General features: G+C 44.5%; 1 protein-coding gene across 1 annotated transcript in view; it reads left to right on the forward strand.

The window, feature by feature from the left end:
- ADAMTS17 (ADAM metallopeptidase with thrombospondin type 1 motif 17) overlaps positions 1-19058 on the forward strand; it is a 199083-nt gene that overhangs the window by 80507 nt on the left and 99518 nt on the right. Inside the window, exon 8 of the mRNA XM_063142170.1 lies at positions 4204-4309. Coding sequence (XP_062998240.1) covers positions 4204-4309 — 106 coding nt within the window. The remainder of the gene's footprint in view (positions 1-4203; positions 4310-19058) is intronic.

The raw sequence follows: 19058 nt of genomic DNA on the forward strand, positions 1-19058 counted from the left end.
TTAGATTTACTTGCCAAATGCATGGTTCCATAGATTTTGCAAAGCGCACAGCCCTCCAAATGTCCAAACATGGAAGAGCCAAACTAGACATGGCATTAAAACACGTCACTATCCCTTTTTCATGCCCCCCTTTCTTTTTAAGCAGATCATTGATGAAAGGCTTGAGTAGGGTGACCCTATGAAAAGAAAGACAGGGCGCCTGTATCTTTAACAGTTCATAGAAAAGGGAATTTCAGCAGGTATCATCTGTATGCACCTAGCAAAATTCCCTCATCACAACAGTTAAAGCTGCAGGAGCCCTGCCTAGCATGACCAGAGACCAAAGAGGGCAGGGTTCCTGCAGCTTTAACTGTTGTGTTGAGGGAATTTTGCTAGGTGCTGCATGCATACAGATGACACCTGCTGAAATTCCCTTTTCTACGCTACTGTTAAAGATACAGGCACCCTGTCCTCCTTTCCTTATGGTCACCCTATGCTTGAGCAGTTTTACCTGGGGATGTGTTGATGATAACAAGGAGTGCTCCATTCTTTTCTCTTTTGGCTCTATCCTGTAGTAGACGAATATTCTTGTGGGTGTGGGAGGTTGACTTCATTGGGTGGGTATTGTAGTCTGAGAATCACCTGATTGAAATCCTTGAATTTTGAGACTGTTGGATTAGTCTGAACAGATACAGTTGTGTTTTAGGTCTTGGCTATAGGGAGTGGATTTTGTAGTGTGTTCTGGTGGAAGTTGGGAGCATGTAATTACATCTAGCAGTCATTGGGTTTCTGCACAGGGTGGTGTCTACATGTCCATTGTGTAGTTGCACCATAGTGTCCAGGATGTAAATCTGTTGTATGGATGGATCTAGGTTCAGGTTGATGGTGGGGTGAAAGTTATTGAAGTCCTTGTGGAACCACACCAGGGCAGAAGCTAAGGAATGGCCAAGAAGGGAAGTCAGCGGCTAGGAAAACCCCACATTGGAGCAATAAGAGAGGTGACAATCCTCTCTCATCATTATCCAACCTTGGACTTGGAGCTCTGGTCTGTCTTCTTCAAACACTGTTTTCAATAGTCCAACACTATTTTCAGACAGCTACCTTATGATTGTTCTCCTCACACTCTGAAGGAGCCTCCGGGGATTTTTTCTAGGGACAGGAGGAAAAAAATGGTGGCAAAGCAACAGCTGATATAGTAACAACAGCGGCAAACAAAACAGAACAAGGTGAACATTCTCATAATTAGGTTTTTCCCCCCAGAAAATATTTCAACTCCCCACCCAAGAACAACATTTGAATCAAAATCAAAATGAGAGAACTTTTGGATCAACTGTTGAGGGATCCTTTCCTGTAACGAAGGGATTATTGAATCTACATTTCGATCTACTGTGCCTCTTTTGATTCAGCCACTATATTTTATGGTTTTTTATCAACAAATATATCATCCAGTTGACAGAAGCTGTTCTCTTCCATATGGAAGCTCTGGTGTTTACTTTTATTCCTCCAGATGCTGTCATGGAAAACTTGATAGTGAAATGAATTGACTATACCAAATATACCCATAAAAACTTTCATTCAAGCTTGAATTTCAGACCTCTGTCTACACCAGCACCTTTATCACTGGCAATTCACTCATTTCCTTAACAGGATGAAGGCCAAACCTTTCCCACTATGGATTTGAAACTGCAGAACAGCCTTCCCATCTTAATTAAAGTTGCCACATAGAGGCCTCTGCCCTGGCTTGCTAATTAAGAGTTAGTTGATTACCAAAAACTAGAGGATTTTCTACCCAACTACGTCCTCCAATAAAAGAGTAAAACATCTCCCTCATCCCAACATTTAACTTGCCAATTAAAATGGGCTCAAAAGTTGTTGCTTCATTATGAAGGTATCTGAAAGAATCATGCTAAAACAAAAGGGCACTGTTATGCTGTGTGTTGATTTATTGTATTCTGGTGTGGCATGGCTCTCATCTGACAATAGAGATCTAGCATACACCATGCTAACCTGGTGAGTTAGGCCCACTGGGACCACGCTAGAATTCTCTATGTGTCTTTACCTGGCTGGCAATGATAGAGGTTTCAGTCCAGCACATCTGGAAGGCATCCAGTTGGTGAAGGTTGCACTAGATGAATATGTGGAAGATGAGTTTACCAACTGCCATGGTAAGGTAAATACTACACAAGAAGAGTAAGGATTATCAAGAATGAAAAACAGAATGTCATGTCTGCTTCTGCTATGCATCTAAACATACAGTCACTACATTTTGTATAAACAGTCATGAACATTGGAAGCCATCTCTGGGTAGAGCAAAACAAAAAACAAAAAATTAAACCCAGTTGCTTACCCTCCCACTTCTTCTGCAAATAAAAACTCACATTATGTCAAAACCCATAAAAACGAACACTGGATTCATTCCAAAACTAATCAAACTGATCTCCACCATTTACGTCCTGATAAACAAAGATATTGGCTGCTTTGAAAAACTGGGAATGAGAGGGGCAAACAGAATGGAGCTTCTATTGTGTAGCTGAATCCATCGTCTAATTCCTAAAGGCAACGGCACTCCAGGCTGCCTCTGTGTGGGAGCAATATTTCTTGCAAGTAAATAGATCCCTTGTCCCTTAGTTAGGAAAAATCTAAGCTTGAAATAATTAGAACAGTGTTATTGAGAGACTGTGGGCTTTACTTGTTCCCCTTTAGAATTAAATAAGTTCCTAATTAAAGTAGAAATTTGGCCTTTGGCCATTAGGTTGGTGCATGTTTTGTATCCATGCATGCTTCAATAAATGTTTACCTAGCATTATGAAGGAGGTTGTATTTTCAGCAGAGGGTCCCTTAGGAAACCTTTTGAAGTAGGCACCCAAAGACGAAATGAAAGCAGAGAGCAGAAGGGATACTTCCTTTTCAAAAACTGGAATTGAAGAGACCCATTTCCTCAGGCATTTGATCATCCCTCCCCAACCTGGTGTCTTCCAGATGTGTTGGACTGCAACACCCATCCACCCCACCCAGCATGGTCATTGGCTGATCTAGATGAATGTGTAAAAGATAAGTTTACTGAGTGCTATGATACGGCCAACAGCAAAAGTGTTATTTTCAGAGCTGATGCGCTTCTGACCACCAGGTATGAGGGATAATCAACAGAGGGTATCTAGGGTCCTCTTTCTAGATGTCCATCAGAAATTGGCCACTGTTGGACACCAGAACAGCAGGCTTTTTGTATGGATAGTCTGTGTCTAATGTAGGCCTATTTACAGTTTGATCAGCTATCCATATGCTGAAACAACGTTTTGGATGTTCTGTACAAAATATATAGGCAGCTGAGTACATCAAAATGTTATTGGTGATGCGACTTCTGTACCTTACCTTGCAGCAATTGCAGCCTTTAAGAATGTTTCAGTGGAGCTTTCAGTGATATGAATGTTTCATATCACATCTAGTAATCAATGTTAGACTACATCTGAACACATAGGTTCCATTCTTGCCAGAGATAATAGCTGCAGAGAAACCTACCCTTTGTGAATTTACTTCTTTTTAAAAAGCCACTTAAAAAGCCACAATCATATGCATGTTTAGGATAGAAAAAAGTCCTACCATTCCCGGCATGCTGGGAGTTGTAGGACTTTTTTCTGTCTAAACATGTATAGCATTGCACCCTTAGTCTAGTAACCATCACAATGTCCTGTAGCAACGAATCTTGTAGGTCAAAGAAGGCTCAATGACCTTTTCTTTCTCTTGGATCTGCTGCCAATCAATCTACTTGAATGATTCCCAAGTCCTTGTTGTTTATTCGTTCAGTCACTTCCGACTTTTCGTGACTTCATGGACCAGCCCACGCCAGAGCTTTCTGTCGGCTGTCGCCACCCCTCGCTCCCCCAAGGTCGAGTCCGTCACCTCCAGAATATCATCCATCCATCTTGCCCTTGGTCGGCCCCTCTTCCTTTTGCCCAAGTCCTACTGTTCTTCAAATCATAGCTCTCTGTTTACTCTTTGGATGCTTGTGAATGATTTTATAAACTTCAATTTTGACTGTGCTTGTTCGGCACTGAACTCCGGTGCACAAGATCCTTAGAGCAATCCATAATCAAATGGTTCAGTTTTCTCCCTTAACGACACAACCAGTAGCTTGAGTATGTCTGACAAGCTGCTTCAAAGTGTTTTTTTGAAAGGTATGAGCTGCTTTTGCCCGCACTGATGAAAGACTTTTGTTATCATTTTCAGGAATTGCCTATCTTGGGGGTATCTGCAGTGCGAAGAGGAAGTGTGTTCTTGCAGAAGATAATGGGTTGAACCTGGCCTTTACTATTGCTCATGAACTGGGACACAAGTAAGAGAACTAACCTTTATGTTTTCATTATTGTGGAAGGGTACTGTTAACATGTTGGAACTTGTTCGTAATTGTTACTGATTTTGCCTGTTGCTGCGGTTAGCATTCCTAGAGACTGATAAAGCCAGCAAAATTTCCCAAGGGTGTACAGCACATCCTTAAGTTTGCCTGTCTCTGAATTTCACCAAAGTAAAAAATTGAGGTCATTTTGAAGGTTCATCTTTCGATGAAATCCTTAAGGGATTTTGAGAGTGGCCAAAAATGTTTCTCTACCAACAGCAACATTTCTGAAGGGTATTTTGTGCATCCCTAATGAAGGGTTTGGCAATAAATAATAAAGATCAGTTCGGTATGGAGGGAGTTTGTTTTCACATGAAGACAGTATTATATACCCATAGAAACCTCAATCACTCTTTCCAATATCCAAAATATGTATTTGGGGGGAACTGTGGCTTCCAGAGACAGCAAAGAATAACAATAAATTTCGTTTTAAAAACAATTTAACCCCCCCACCATTAACAGCACTACCTTTTTGAAATGCAGAAATCTAAAAATTGCTATTAGGAATTAGCAATTTGTTTTGCACCTCAGAATTGAATTTTAAGAGGGTTGGTCAGAAAAATCCTTCTGAGGTCAGAAACGATGCTCAGACCTTGGAAGGGGGAGTTGGAGATCCGCCCCCTCACAGCTGGCACAGAAAGAACCATGTTGGGTACCCTCTGAGGTCAGAAAAGCAACCTTGGAGGAGGAGGAGGAGGAGGAGGAGGAGGAAAAGGAAAGGGGGCATTCCACTTGGTAGGAAAGGGAGGAGACTGTAGAGGCCAGGATACAAAATATCCTGAGCCTCTTCCAGCCTCCTTCTCTCCCCCTCCAAAAACCCCTGCTAGAGGGGCTGAAAAGCCTGTTTAGCAAAAACTGCCAAAGACGGAGAACAGGAAGGAGAAGATCACCTCTTCCGTTCTTCTTGCTGTCAAGGCATTGGACTCTTGGAAGCCTCAGAGTTCAGAAGCTTTTATTTTTTAATTTCATTTATTTATTACATTTTTATACCGCCCAATAGCCGAAGCTCTCTGGGCGGTCCACAAAAATTAAAACCATGAAAAGCATAAAAACAACCAACAATTTAAAAACATAAATACAAAATACAATATAAAAAGCACAACCAGGATTAAAACCACACAGCAAAAATTGATATAGGTTAAAATATAGAATTAAAAGAGCAAAGTTTAAATTTAAGTTAAATTAAGTGTTAAAATGCTGAGAAAATAAAAAGGTCTTCACCTGGCATCTGAATGAATATAGGGTAGGTGCCAGGCGAACCTCTCTGGGGGGCTCGTTCCACAGCCAGGATGCCACAGCAGAGAAAGCCGTCCTCCTAGTAGCCACCTGCCTCACTTCCTTTGGCAGGGGCTCACGGAGAAGGGCCCCTGTGGATGATCTTAAGGTCCGGGGAGGCACATATGGGAGGAGGTGTTCCTTCAAATAACCTGGCCCCAAGCCGTTTAGGGCTTTGAATGTTAGTACATTCCGAGGAGCAAGGGAGCAGTCCGTAGGATGGGGGCCTAAAATTATTTAAAATATGCAAGGGAATACTTCTGATTAAATTGTGGTTGCAGTAAGTGGCTTGATATCTTGTTCATGGCTGCCATCGAGACATGGTAATGTGGCAGGCTTGATTTGCCAACTTGAAAGATGGCGATGCATCACCTTTGTGTTTGTGGACATGCTGACCTGGGAGCTATGCAGATGTTTGGCTTCTGGCTCTTTACAGAGCCTTTGGGTTAGCAGGCTCACAAGTGAGCGTGAGGGGAAGGCTGGCAGTCTGACCTCCAGGGGGCCCAACTAGCAGCAATTGTTGGGGAAAGGCAGGCAAAGCATCAGCCTTGCTAGAGCAGGTGGACTTTGGCAAATGCCCCAGTATGCCAGATACTGATGCTGGGCTTAGACAGAAGGATGGCTTACAAAATGACACAGAGAGAGAAACATCAGAAGGGGGCTTCTTAATAAACGATTAGTGAGCAAAGGAAGGTACAACTATGTGTATTCTAGTCCTGGGTATGTTTACTTAGAAGCAAGTCCTGCTGTCTTCAAGGAGCCTTACTCCCAAGTAAGTGTGCGTAGGATCGCATGGTATGGCTAGGAATTAGGACCCCGATATCTAAGCCAATAGCCTCAGAGAAGAAGTGGTTTTGGAAGAGAAAATTTCCCCTTCTTTCCCCCTAGCTAGAATTCCCATGAATCATCTTTGGGAACGCTATGACTGATTTTTGAACCCCGGCTGCCTACACATGTTTAAAGGGGGGGGGCATGAGTGGAAGTTCTGCTTTGAACTTGCAATAAACCATTCCACAAAGGAGAAAAAAATTAAGGGATTTTTAAAAATGCGTCTTGATGGAATCACCTTTCTGTACCTTGCCCCCCCCCCAAGAAATTCTTTGCCACAGATCTGCCACCCCTTTTGCTCTTTGCATGGCCGTTGTGACTCGTTGCCTTTGAATAACAAATATTTGCTTTTTAAAGGGAACCCTATCAATCTGTTACTGTTTTCGAGACTGACCATGCCCCAAAGTGTTCAGTGCAAGAGACATACGTGGCTTTCCTGTTTCTTGACGGAGTGCTTGGGGGTAGGCACAGGAAATATTTCTTCTCCCACCAAAGCCTGACAAGATGAAAATGAATGTCCTGTTCCCCTTTCCCTTGAAACTGAAAAGCAGCCGAGCCAAACTGGGAATGGTTTCAAAAGAAGTGAATGATGGGAAGCCTTGCTTTTATTTGAACCATATGCCAGGCTGTTATATCAATTCTCAGCCTTAACAACAGACTAATCTGTGGGTTGCAGAGTGAGGAAACCGTTGTTCCATGTTGAAAAGATGTTACACTTGCTCAGTAGTTTCCCGCCTCTGAGGCCTGATCTACATTACAAACATAGTTCAGGTTTTATTATACCACTTTAACTGGCATGGCTTACCCTAAATAATTCTGAGAATTAGCGTTTGGTGAATAGGGATGTCGCAAGCATCTGACTGGGTCTGTGCAGAAGCCACCCACCCACCCCTGCCCCTCACAGACCCAGTCGGGTGCCCCGGCAGCAAGCGCGGGCCATTGCCAAGCACTCGTGAGGCCTCGGCAACCGCTTCGCTCTTCCTGCACCCGCTGCCAAAATTGTGCACATCTGCGTTAATAGCAGCTGCCATTGGTGCAAAAAGGGGAGGTGCGCAGTTTTCGGAAATTATGCATTTCCGTCTTCTGCATTAATGGTGGCCACTATTAGCGTGGAAGGGGGAATGCACAGTTTCTGGAGCCTTGGGAAATCACACCTCCCCCCAACCCACACTGTGCCAACAGGGGCCTTAAAGGCCTTATTAATGCAAGGGTAAAGGCTTGTGCGGCCTGGCTTGCAGGGCGAACATTTGGTAATTTCGCCCATCCCTATTGGTAAAAGTGTGTGAATGTACAGATAACCACTTTCGCACAACCCACCCACTGTCCGCACTTTAGAGTCGACGTCAATATGTTGTCGATACCAGACTGGCCCTAGCTACTCGTTACAGGACCAGCAAGTCGGTCTCTAAGACCAGAGGTGAAAGGCAAGAACCTGTGGTACATGCACAATGGTGATGAGGAAGGGTTTCCCAAAATGAAAGTTTCCCAAAATGAGCTTCACGCAGGTGCTGAGCCCACGCAGACACATCACTGAACCACAGGAGAGGGCAGCATTGTGGAGAGCTTTGTGTGAAGGAGTTTTTGTTTTACAGAACAGGCCCAGAGGAGCCAAATCTGTGATTGTGCAGCAGAAAAGGAGGAAATGAACTCACTTAGGGAGAGGCCCATGGAGGGCATGGTACTTTAAGGCCCCACAAAACCTAGGCCCAACAGTAGAGGTGTGTGCAAGAAGAGGTCACATTCTGTGGCCTTGGTGTGGGGATGTATGAGGATTTCATTTTTGTTCACACAACATGCGAGTGTGCCCTGTCTGAAGCTCTGAATATCTGCGCTAGAACATGTCCACCAAAAATCTTTGCAAATGGACAAACAACGTCCTTGCGTTCGTCTCATTCCTGATTCTCAGTTCGATTTGCGCAAATTTCCACAGTAGACAACACTGCTATCTTTTCAGCACAAGGTGAAGACTTTCCCCAGATATCTGGTAGCATGTGATGAGTTTGGGTTGATTCTGGATTTGTTTTATGGTTTGGCTGATTGTTTTTAAAATTTTGCATATTCTTTTTAATGCTTTCATCTTCAGAATCTGCCCAGAGAGCTTTGGCTATGGGGCAGTATAGAAATGTAATAGATGATGATTGATTATAACAAACAACAACAGACTGAATCAGCCCTGTTTTAGACTATGGAGGTCATTTGCGCGAATTAGGAAATTTACAAAATTTGGAGTGATTTGTGCAAATCTCCCATTTGATCACAGAATCATAGAATAGTAGAGTTGGAAGGGGCCTATAAGGCCATCAAGTTAAACCCCCTGTTCAATGCTGGAATCCACCTTAAAGCATCCCTGACATCCCTGCCTCTTGAATGCCTCTAGAGTGGGAGAGCCCGCGACCTCCCTAGGTTCCACTGCTCTTGTTCTCTTTATATGCAAACATGGGACCATCCTGACATCTAGGCATATCTTTCAAACAGAGCCTACCCAGGTGTAGTGAGTTGATTAGTGAGCAAAAAAAAATATGGACTTCATAGAGTTACAAAACCAAATTAGCTACTATAGTCAGCAAATTTATGTAGGCTTCTGTAGTGAGCTTGTCACATACTTTCCAGTGCTTAATTGGTTCCAAGCAAGTGCAGCTATCAACAATTGTACATGGCTAAGTGTTTGCCCAATTATCTCATTTAGTGAAAGAGATATGGGGTTTGCAGAGAGGAAACCAGAGGCTCTTTCTGCAATTAGTTTCCCAGGCTGGGATGTGTCAAGAAGTTTTGGGGTAAGAGAAACTGCCCCTCTGCTGAGAGTGTGTTTGTGTGTGCCTGCCTGTCAGATCATAAGAAGGAGGGAGGCATCTAGCAGGAAAGCTTATAAGGTCCAATCAACAGGCTTTGACCTCTGGTCTCGCTCCGGGGGCGAATAAGCATGCTACTGGCCTGGAGAAACTTGCAGTCTTGAGGGAATGAGTATTGTGGGGGCCCTGATAGATATCCATGAACTGTCATCTTTTTGCACAAGTGGCTTATTTCATGTTGGTATTTCATGCTGATTGATGACTGGGACCTGGCAGTTTCAGGACCCCAGACCAACATACCAGACTGGAGGCAAAGTGCACTGTCTCTGACGTGGTTGGACCCTATGCTAAGAGACAGCCAAAATGGCAGTGTTGGCTGTTGATTGATGGTTCCTAACTTCTAGTGTGGCCCCATGGGAGAGCCATTGCTGCCAGAAGGATGTGGTGATGCCCACCAATTTCAATGGCTCACAAAGGGGGTTAGATAAATTAATGGAGGATAAGACTATCTATGGCTTCTAGTCCTAGTGGATATGTATCTCCAGGATCAAAGGCACCATGCCAATATATGTCAGTTGCTGGGGAACATGAATAAGAGGGTGCTGTTGCATTCCTGTCCTACTTGGGGGAGGGGTTCCATAAGCAGCTGGTTGGCTGCTGTGTGAACAGAATGCTGGACTTGGTGGACCAGCATGGCTCGTCTTATGTTCTTAGGTAATGACTATCGAGCCTGTTTATGTCTGTAGTATGGGTGTGCCCAGAGACTCCAGGGGTATGATGCTGTGCATGTATTAAGTCTGTCAGTGAAGGGGCATCCTCTCTCTGGATTCTTTGGGTTGTATCCAACCTTAGTCCAAGTTAGAATAGACCCATTGCAATGAATGGGGGTTATATTACACGAACTCTAGATAGAACCCATTTAATACAACCCTTTGCCAAATAACACCATCTCCCATCTTTTGAAGAAGTCTCCTGGTATTGCTTCCTGGTGTAGGTTAACATTGCTCTTTGACAAAAGGAAAAACAAATGATGTCTGTTCAGATCAAAGTTCCAATTTCGCCATTCACAAACAACTTTGGCTGTTACGCGGTGGAAAAAGTGAATGAGCTTACTAACTGATGTGTCAGATTCTGAAATCTTCCACTCTTGTTGCTTGGATTTACTGCAAAAACATTGCTACAGACAGCTGCTGTATAAAAAAAAATTCAGGCAGAGTTTATTCTAATGAATGAATCCATTAGAGAGTCCATTACTATATGCATGAAACATCTCCTTGTGTAGTGTAACGAAAGGATCTTTTTCCAGTTGTAATTCTGGTTCTCTTTTTTTTAAAAACCAACAACACCAAGAACCCTATGGCAATTGTATTTTTGCAGGGCTATATGTTGTGCTGTACAATACCTATCTTAATTTATCCAGGTAACAGGAGAGTCACTGACCATCATTTTTGCAATAAACAGTGCTAGGGTAAGAGATGGTCTTGCCAGTGGAAGCTGGTGGCTGTAATGTCAATGGGTCTCCTTTAGAACTATGAAGGAGCTATCCAAGGTGCAAAGGTGTTTCATCCTTGTGTAGGGTTATCGGGGTTTATGGCTCCTTAAGCATCCCACTTTCCCTCTTTTTGCCTCCCCCTTCCCAGAAACACGGGGTTTAGGCTGTAGATGTGGGGTGAGTAACGCTCCAGGCACTTGTGGCTTAACACAACAGTTTACTAGTAAAGTAAAACAAGTAAGTTACAACTAAAGGTATTTAGCCAATTAGAGCCGAGTGATACAAAGGCATTAAAAGAAAACAAAAGTTGCAAAAAAATGCAAGTTCTTTTACCCTAATCTGCTTCTTTCTGCTCCTTCCTTATGGCTTTGTCTTTCTCTGACCCTCTTCTGCTCCTGGCTTTGGTACGTCTCACTCTTTTACACCCTCTTCCCCCAAAAGAGAAAGTGAAGTTCCCAATTTGGGGAAATGAAACTTAACTGGAGAAATGGCATTTCACCAGGGAATGAACCTTAACTGGAGAATTAAAACGACTCCTCTCTGGGATACCCCCTCCCAACAGAAAACTCCAGGCCTCTAGGCCTGAGTTTGTTACTTTACCTCTGCAGGACTCGAACCTTCACAAGGGTGTCTCGTCCTTGGGAAGAGCGGGTGGCTATTTCCCAACACTGACCAGGCTGATGCCTCTGGAAAGGGGTTAAGCAGGACTTGAAGGTGATGGCCATCCGTGTTGTTCCCCCACCCCCAGCACCTGGTATACTGCCTCTGATCACGGAGTCACCATTTCACCGAGTTAGTTCATATTGAATTTAGCATGCTAGGCTTTTCAGATGTTTTGATTCATTTGAATATGGTTTTGTGCAAGCCTTCTTTGTACAGAGACATGGCCAAAAATGTTACAGAAAGTTTTTATTAGTCAAAAAGAGAAAAGGCAAATGCTGGTTTGTCTTCTGGGGACCGTTTTCTTTGCATACAAAGATCTTTATGTAGAGTTTGGACCAGCAACATTATGGTCTAAAGCAGTAGTGGGCAATCTCTCTCTCTCTCTCTCTCTCTCCCCCCTCCCCCGTGTGTGTGTGTGTGTGTGTGTGTGTGTGTGTGTGTGTGTTAAGATCAGCACCACCCCAGACTGTTTCTCTCTCAAGGAGAAAGAGAAACAGTGAAGGATAGTGCTGGTCAGTGACAGGGACAGAAATGTATGGGAAAGAACATAGAATCATAGAATAGTAGAGTTGGAAGTGCCCTGTAAGGCCATCGAATCCAAACCCCTGCTCAATGCAGGAACCCACCCTAAAGCATCCCTGACAGATGGCTGACCAGCTGCCTCTTGAAGGCCTCTAGTGTGGGAGAGCCTACATCCACCCTAGGTCATGGGTTCCATTGTTGTACTGCTCTAACAGTCAGGATTTTTTTCCTGAGGTCCAGTCGGAATCTAGCTTCCGGTAACTTGAGCCCATTATTCCATGTCCTGCACTCTGGGATGATCAAGAAGAGATCCTGGTCCTCCTCTGTGTGACAACCTTTCAAGGACTTGAAGAGTGCTATCATGTCTCCGCTCAGTCCTCTCTTCTCCAGGCTAAATATGCCCAGTTCTTTCAGTCTCTCCTTATAAGGCTTTCTTTCCAGCCCCCTGACCACCTTCATTGCCCTTCTTTGCAAGGACCTAGCCTAAGACACCTACCCAGTGTTCTCCTGGGAGTGCACGGGCCCAGAGTCCTGTTCAGGCACAGAAAGGGGCACCACAGAGATGTACATGGCATCTGCCCTTGCAATTGACCAGCAGTGTAAAGCCTTTGGATTGGCTAGGGTTAGTGTGCAATGCTAGGAGCCTGGCTTTCTGTCCTTGCTTGGTCAAAAGAGCTAGTCACTCTTCAAGCTTCAGTACATGCCCTTGGCTCCAATCAGGGACCTTGAATTGACTTAGGGAATGCACAGTCCTCACTTGCCTCCTCCCGGTAGATCTGGTTTTTGGATACATCAAATCGGACAGAATTGTTTGGCATCCCTTTCCCCCCCTCTTCCTTTCCATCACTGTGTTATCAAGAATGAATGACTTCTTAGCCCTGGGGCTAAGGATAAGCTACAGTTATCCATGCTCTGATAACCTCTCGTTTGGATTACTGCAATGCGTTATACGTGGGGCTGCCTTTGAAAACGGTCCGGAAACTTCAACTGGTGCAAAACAGGGCAGCACGATTACTAACAGGGACTGGCTGGCGAGATCACATTATGCCAGTCCTTTTCCAGCTTCATTGGCTGCCAGTCCAGGCCCGGGCCCGATTCAAAGTGCTGATATTAACATTTAAAGCCCTAAACGGCTTGGGGCCAGGCTATCTGAAGGAACGCCTCCTCTCATATGTACCTGCCCGGACCCTAAGGTCATCCTCAGGGGTGCTTCTCCATGACCCCTGCCAAAGGAAGTGAGGCAGGTGGCTACCAGGAGGAGGGCCTTCTCTGCTGTGGCACCCCGGCTGTGGAATGAGCTCCCTAAGGAGGTTCGCTTGGCACCTACATTATATGCTTTTAGACGCCAGGTGAAGACCTTTTTATTCTCCCAACATTTTAACAATCTATAAATACATTTTAACATGGTGTTTTAAATTTGTAATTTTGCATTGCTGCTGTTTTTATCTGGTTGAGCTTTTATATTGTATTTTATATTATGGTTTTATACTGTTGTTTTATACTTTGAATGGTTTTAATTTTTGTGAACCGCCCAGAGAGCTCCAGCTATTGGGCGGTATAGAAATGTAATAAATAAATAAATAAATGTGGCCTGTCTCTCTCTCTCTCTCACACACACACACACACACCCCACACCTTTTTTCTTTTTAGCTTGCCATTTCTGTCGCAGGCTCTTTACACATTAAGCAGAAGGTTTTTATGAGAGTTGGGTATTTGTGACCAGAAGACTTTCGTCCTCCAGACGTCTACAGGGGAGCAAAGAAAGACGTCAGGACATGACTGCAAGACTGGAGAAGCTTGTCTCTAGCAGTTACAAGGCCTGTACCAAATTACATCCCACGGCACAACCTGTATGTGCATGCTGGAGAGCACAGAACGTGGGCACACGAGCCTCATTTTCTCAATTCCCTGAGCAGGAAGTTTGAAAATAGCAGTTTTCCAGATGTGTGAAGTACGGAGATTGGCCTGTAATACATATTAAAAACTGAAATACTTCACAAGGGACCCCTGTAAGAGCCCAGAATAAAGAGGAGGGAGATTCCGGTATCCTGGCCACAACAAACAAGATACTGGACAGACGCCATTTCTTTCCTTTAGGTCTCATGGTTGCTGGCTTTGTCAGTGCTGTGCAGGCTACGTTGCAGACATGAAGCCAAATAATGGAGCAGGCCAGAGAGAGGATTTCTGGAATGTGAGAATGATGACTTAGGGAGGTTTGTTAAAAAGAAAAAGAAAAAAGGAGTTGTTGTTGTTTTTAAAAAATCCTCATGTTTTCTCCAGAGGTTTGTTATGGCCTTCAGTTTGCACTTGCAGATGGCCATCCTTGTGTTACAAATGAAAGTAGGAATCCCCTCCTTAGAGATGCAACTCTGGTCACTGCACTTAAAAGAAGGACATTGTAGAGTTGTAGATGGTGCAGAAAGTGGCCAAGGGGCTGCGGCAAGTCCCCTATGAGGAAATGTCTGGAACTGTTTAGCTTAGGGGAAAGGTGAATAAAGGGGGACATGATAGAGGTGTGCAAAGTTATAGTGTGGAGGAAGTGGATAGCGGTGCATTTTTCTCCCTCTCTCATAATACTAGAACATGGGGTTATCCCATGAAGAGGGAGGTTCAGGACAGATAAAAGGAAGTACTTCTTCACAGAGTGCCTAGTTAAACCATAGAATGTGTTACCACAAGACTGAGTGATGCCCCCTCCCCATTTGGATGGCTTTAAAAGGGAATTAGACAAATTCATGGAGGATAAGACTGTCAATGACTACTAGTCATGATGGATATATATTACCTCCAGTGTTGGAGGCAGTAAAACTATATATGCCAGTTGCTGGGGAATAGGAGCAGAAGGGTGCTATTGCATTTATGTCCTACTTAATGGCTTCCTGCAGGCAACTGGTCAGCCACTTTGTGAACAGAATGCTGGACGAGATGGATTCTTGGTCTGAGAGACCATGGCTCTTACGTTCTTAATGCCCTTTCTTTATTGTGGTGGCCAGTCAAACGCATGTACTCTCAACAAATTTTTGGTAGTCTCAAAGATGGCCCAGATATTTAAGTTCCTGAGACAGACAGTTCAATTGGCACTCCTTATGGTTGTAATCATCTAATAATTGGCCTTTTGTTGACCTTTAAGAGTACTCCAAAACCTGACCCATGGAAGGGGCATCCCACCCTCCCTAGTGCAAAAGGCCAGTCCTGGCTAGTCTTACCAAAACTCTTTTGGACTACCCTTTTGTCAGGGTTCATTATATGTCCTGGACTCCCTGAGCAACTTCTTAAGGCCTACTCTGGCCTCCCAGAACTCCCCAGATGGCCACACCCCCTTCCCTAATCCCTCCCCCTTTTCCCCAAGCACCAATAGTTTGGTGTTTTCCCAGCTGTTGTGCAATTTTCTCCCCATCCTAAATAGTGGAAGCGCTTCTCCTAGGCTTACTTACCGGCAGTAAGAGCTTTAAGCTAAAAGATGCTGGTGTCTGTTTTTTGTATTTTCAATTCCTCCCCATTTGCCTTCGGCCCACCCACCACTGGAGAGCTTTTCCTAATTTGAATTGCACCCGTGGGCTGAAGGAGGTTACCTGCCCCTTGGAATTAGACCTGTCACATGCATACTCACCAGGCCAGTGTCAGCAAATGGAAAAGGGGGCATTACGTTGGCCATAGAACACACCTACGCTTCAGTTGTGTTCTTAAGCAAGGGTCGTTTCCGGCAATGGTACATTCCCTTAAAATGATGGAGGGGCAGGGAGCTCAATGTCTGTCCACTGCACCTCACTCTCCATCTTTAGGAAGTCTCTTTAGTTCCCTCCTACCACTCCCCTGCTGCACTGATTTTTCTGGCATTTATGTTATATATCTAGGGTGGAATGTTTTTTGTTCTTTTAATTATTCATTATTTTACCCATAGATAATTGAAAACACATTTTCAGAGCTCATTTGTACTCTTTGCTCAGCTTGACCACAGTCAAAATGAAAATATTTGGTTCTTCCCCCCCCCTTTTTTTTTTTTTTTTTACAACAGAGCATCAATCTGCAGAGTGATTTTAGCAAAACCCATAGATAGAATCACTCTGGTAATGGGAGTAGGGCTGGGTTTAATGTAAAGTCGCCGCCTGGAAGCTTTTCACTGTCATTGATCTATTTTCTACATATTTATTTAGACTGTTTTCTAACTTGTTCTCAATGTTAGCCAATGAGTCAGTTCTGAATTCCCATGCAGTGCCTTTCTTTACTTGACGAGATTTTAAATCCAACCTTCCCAGGGGAACTCAGGGTGAATTCAATGAACGTACACATACACAAATGAGAATTTCCCCCCAAAAAACCAAATGTTTAGCTTCATCGTGTTGAAGATTTCCCTGACTGTTCCTCACGTGTTTACTTCAGCAGCTTTGCATGTGTTGGGTTGCACATCCTGTGAATGGATGAATGGGTATCCAGATAATTGACTCAACGTGCAGTGGTCGAACTGGTCTTCTGAATGGATAAACAAGGCATCTAGGCAACACATCCTGGTGAGAGTTGCCACCTTTCCATAAATTTCACGGCAACTGTGGAGGTCCCAGCTTAGGCAAAACATCAAGGAGGTTTTTGAGCAACGCAAATATCGTTGATGTAAGACAAGAGAACTTTCTCATGATTCCATACATCTCTATCTGGGAAATGCAATTGCAACTACCTATGCAATTGCCCTGCGCCTGGAGACCAGAAGGGAGGCTTTCAACCAGGAGACCCACAAAACCCAGGCGCATAAACCACAAAACCAAGGGATGCTAGGAAGCTGCATCCTCTTCTGCCTCCCAGGAAGAACATCATAGCAAGAGGAAGACCAGCCTTGTCCCATCCATCAGTCATGGAATGTAGAGCTGTGCGAGGCTTCCTTCCTCCCTGCCAGCAAGAACACTCCAACTGTCTCTTGCCCTGGGGCGGAAGGGAGGCACCCCCTGGCCTCTCCCACTGTCCAAGAGACTAACGGGGCATTGGTAGGCAGCACCCCCTGCCTCCCAGCAAAAACATCATGGCAGGGGGGAAACCAGTACAGCTGCATCCATCAGTCAGTGAAGGAGCAACTGCTCCAGTCAGGGCCAGCCCTGCCATTAGGCAAAGTGAGGCAGTTGCCTTAGGCAGTAAATGCTGGAAGGCAGCAGCAAAGTGTTGGAGGAGAGAGTGGTGGGCCATGCAGTCTGCCCTAAGGTTGGCCTGCTGCCTTCAGGTGTGATGGAGGATGTTGTCCCATTGTCAGTTGTGGAAGGAAGGTTCAACTGCCAGTCCAGTTGGCTTTTGTTCATAGAATGGATGGGACACCATCTTGTCCTTTTTCTCAGGCAGCGAAGTGTCTTGGGCTGGTCATGGGTCCAATGTTTGGTTCCTCTTTGGTCACCAGTCCCTTTTCCTTTTGTACCATATCATTAGAACCAAGAGAACCTACTAAGCCACTGAGGCTGCAGAAGATCCCAGTGTGAATGCTGCATTAAACAGGACAAATATATCCATGAGATTAGATGCCTTTCTCAAACAAGGATTTTTTCTTTACTGACGGCACAATGCAGGTCTACTACATCTTGCATCTCTAGCGTACCCACTCTGTGAAGGTTGCACAGCAAGCGTTCTTTCCCTCCTTGGGTTTGCGTCATTGGGCGAAGGAGATTACGGCCCACAAAGGCCATGATGGATTGAACCAGAATTGTCCTGGCACAAAACAGCTGCGGCCTTTGCCAGCTCATTATAGGCTGGCTATTTAATGTGTCTTTGGCTTACTCAGCAGAATGAGTCCAAGTGGGGGCAGGCAGCTGAGCCACAATGCTGTTGATTAAGCTAAGATGATTTTGGCTGGGTTTCTCCAAATGTCTCAGCGCTTGTTCGCATTTTCCACGAAGTTCCAGTGTGTCGAAACAAAACTGTGCAAGATGCTTATAAACAATGCCGCTTTTCTGGCACGGGGACAGGGCTATCATTTCACTGGGAATGTTGGACAAAAGCTTAAGGAAACCATTGAGGGGGAAAAGGGGGGGTCAGGGAAACCTGTTCCTCTGGGATCTGGGTGACACCACAGAAGGGGTTCTTTTTCCCACCTGCAGTTGGATAAGATGCAAGGGGCAGCCATTGCTGCAAAGAGCAGGAAAAAAAGCAAGGGGGGAAAAATCTCTATTAGGATGCAATGCAGAATCCTGCCAACTCTCAGCCATTGTGCATTTTCTACCTGCCAACACTAGCAATCCTTTGCCATAGAAGGCAATAATTAAGACCGTGTCCAAATAGTGGACTTGAAGGACAGATGTGCTCCTGAGAGTGATATAATCCTACAGTAAATGACAACCTGCTTTTATTCTGGGATTGCATTGATGCCCAGCCACACATCTGCCCTCCAAATCCACTCTTTGGACGCACCCTTCATAATTGCCTTCGATGGCAAATGGTTGCAAGCGCTGGCTGGGGGACAACGTTTGGGCTCCAAAGAACTGGAAAAGCAGTTCCATGGGCCTCCAGGCTTGTGCTTCTAGAACAGCGACGCGGCTGCTTTTCGCCTAAAGGGTACTTTTAGAAGCATTTTGCGATATGGCACATTGGTTTTCTGTTTAAAGGGAGGCGAAGTCAAAAATTCCACTGGGCATGGCCAAGTTGTTGGGTGTGCCTAAAGTAGCCCTTAGCTTATTCTCCTTTCCCCCGTGCCACCCCCTTTTATTTTATTTTGCTTACAGAGCGCACATCTATGCAGAATTTGTAAACTACAGGAATGAAAAATGCGTGCATTTATTGCAAAACGTATGAGGCAGCCCCCAAAACTGGCCTCACTTAGAAGATATGCAAATCTTCATTCCTTTGCAACTTGATGCCCTCTGAAGATATCTGTTTGAGGAGATAAGGTGACTTCCATCTCTACCCAATCCCTGTCTTAATTTAACTTTTATTTTATTAGACAATAACTTGAATTTACAGGGAAACAGGCACCCCTATGCTTCCCCCCCCCCCCGGCAATTCCACTTTATAATTTGTCTTGTAGTTGCTTTGATGTACCATGTCATCATCCACCATTTTTCACCCTGCTGTCTTCTCCCTGTGGTGAAAGCAGAGGAGACTGTGCACTATATTTCCAAAATGTTGCTTTAAGTTGTTGATGTTTAAAACA

This window comes from Elgaria multicarinata, chromosome 16 (assembly GCF_023053635.1).
Source record: "Elgaria multicarinata webbii isolate HBS135686 ecotype San Diego chromosome 16, rElgMul1.1.pri, whole genome shotgun sequence".
Classification (NCBI taxonomy): Eukaryota; Metazoa; Chordata; class Lepidosauria; order Squamata; family Anguidae; genus Elgaria; species Elgaria multicarinata.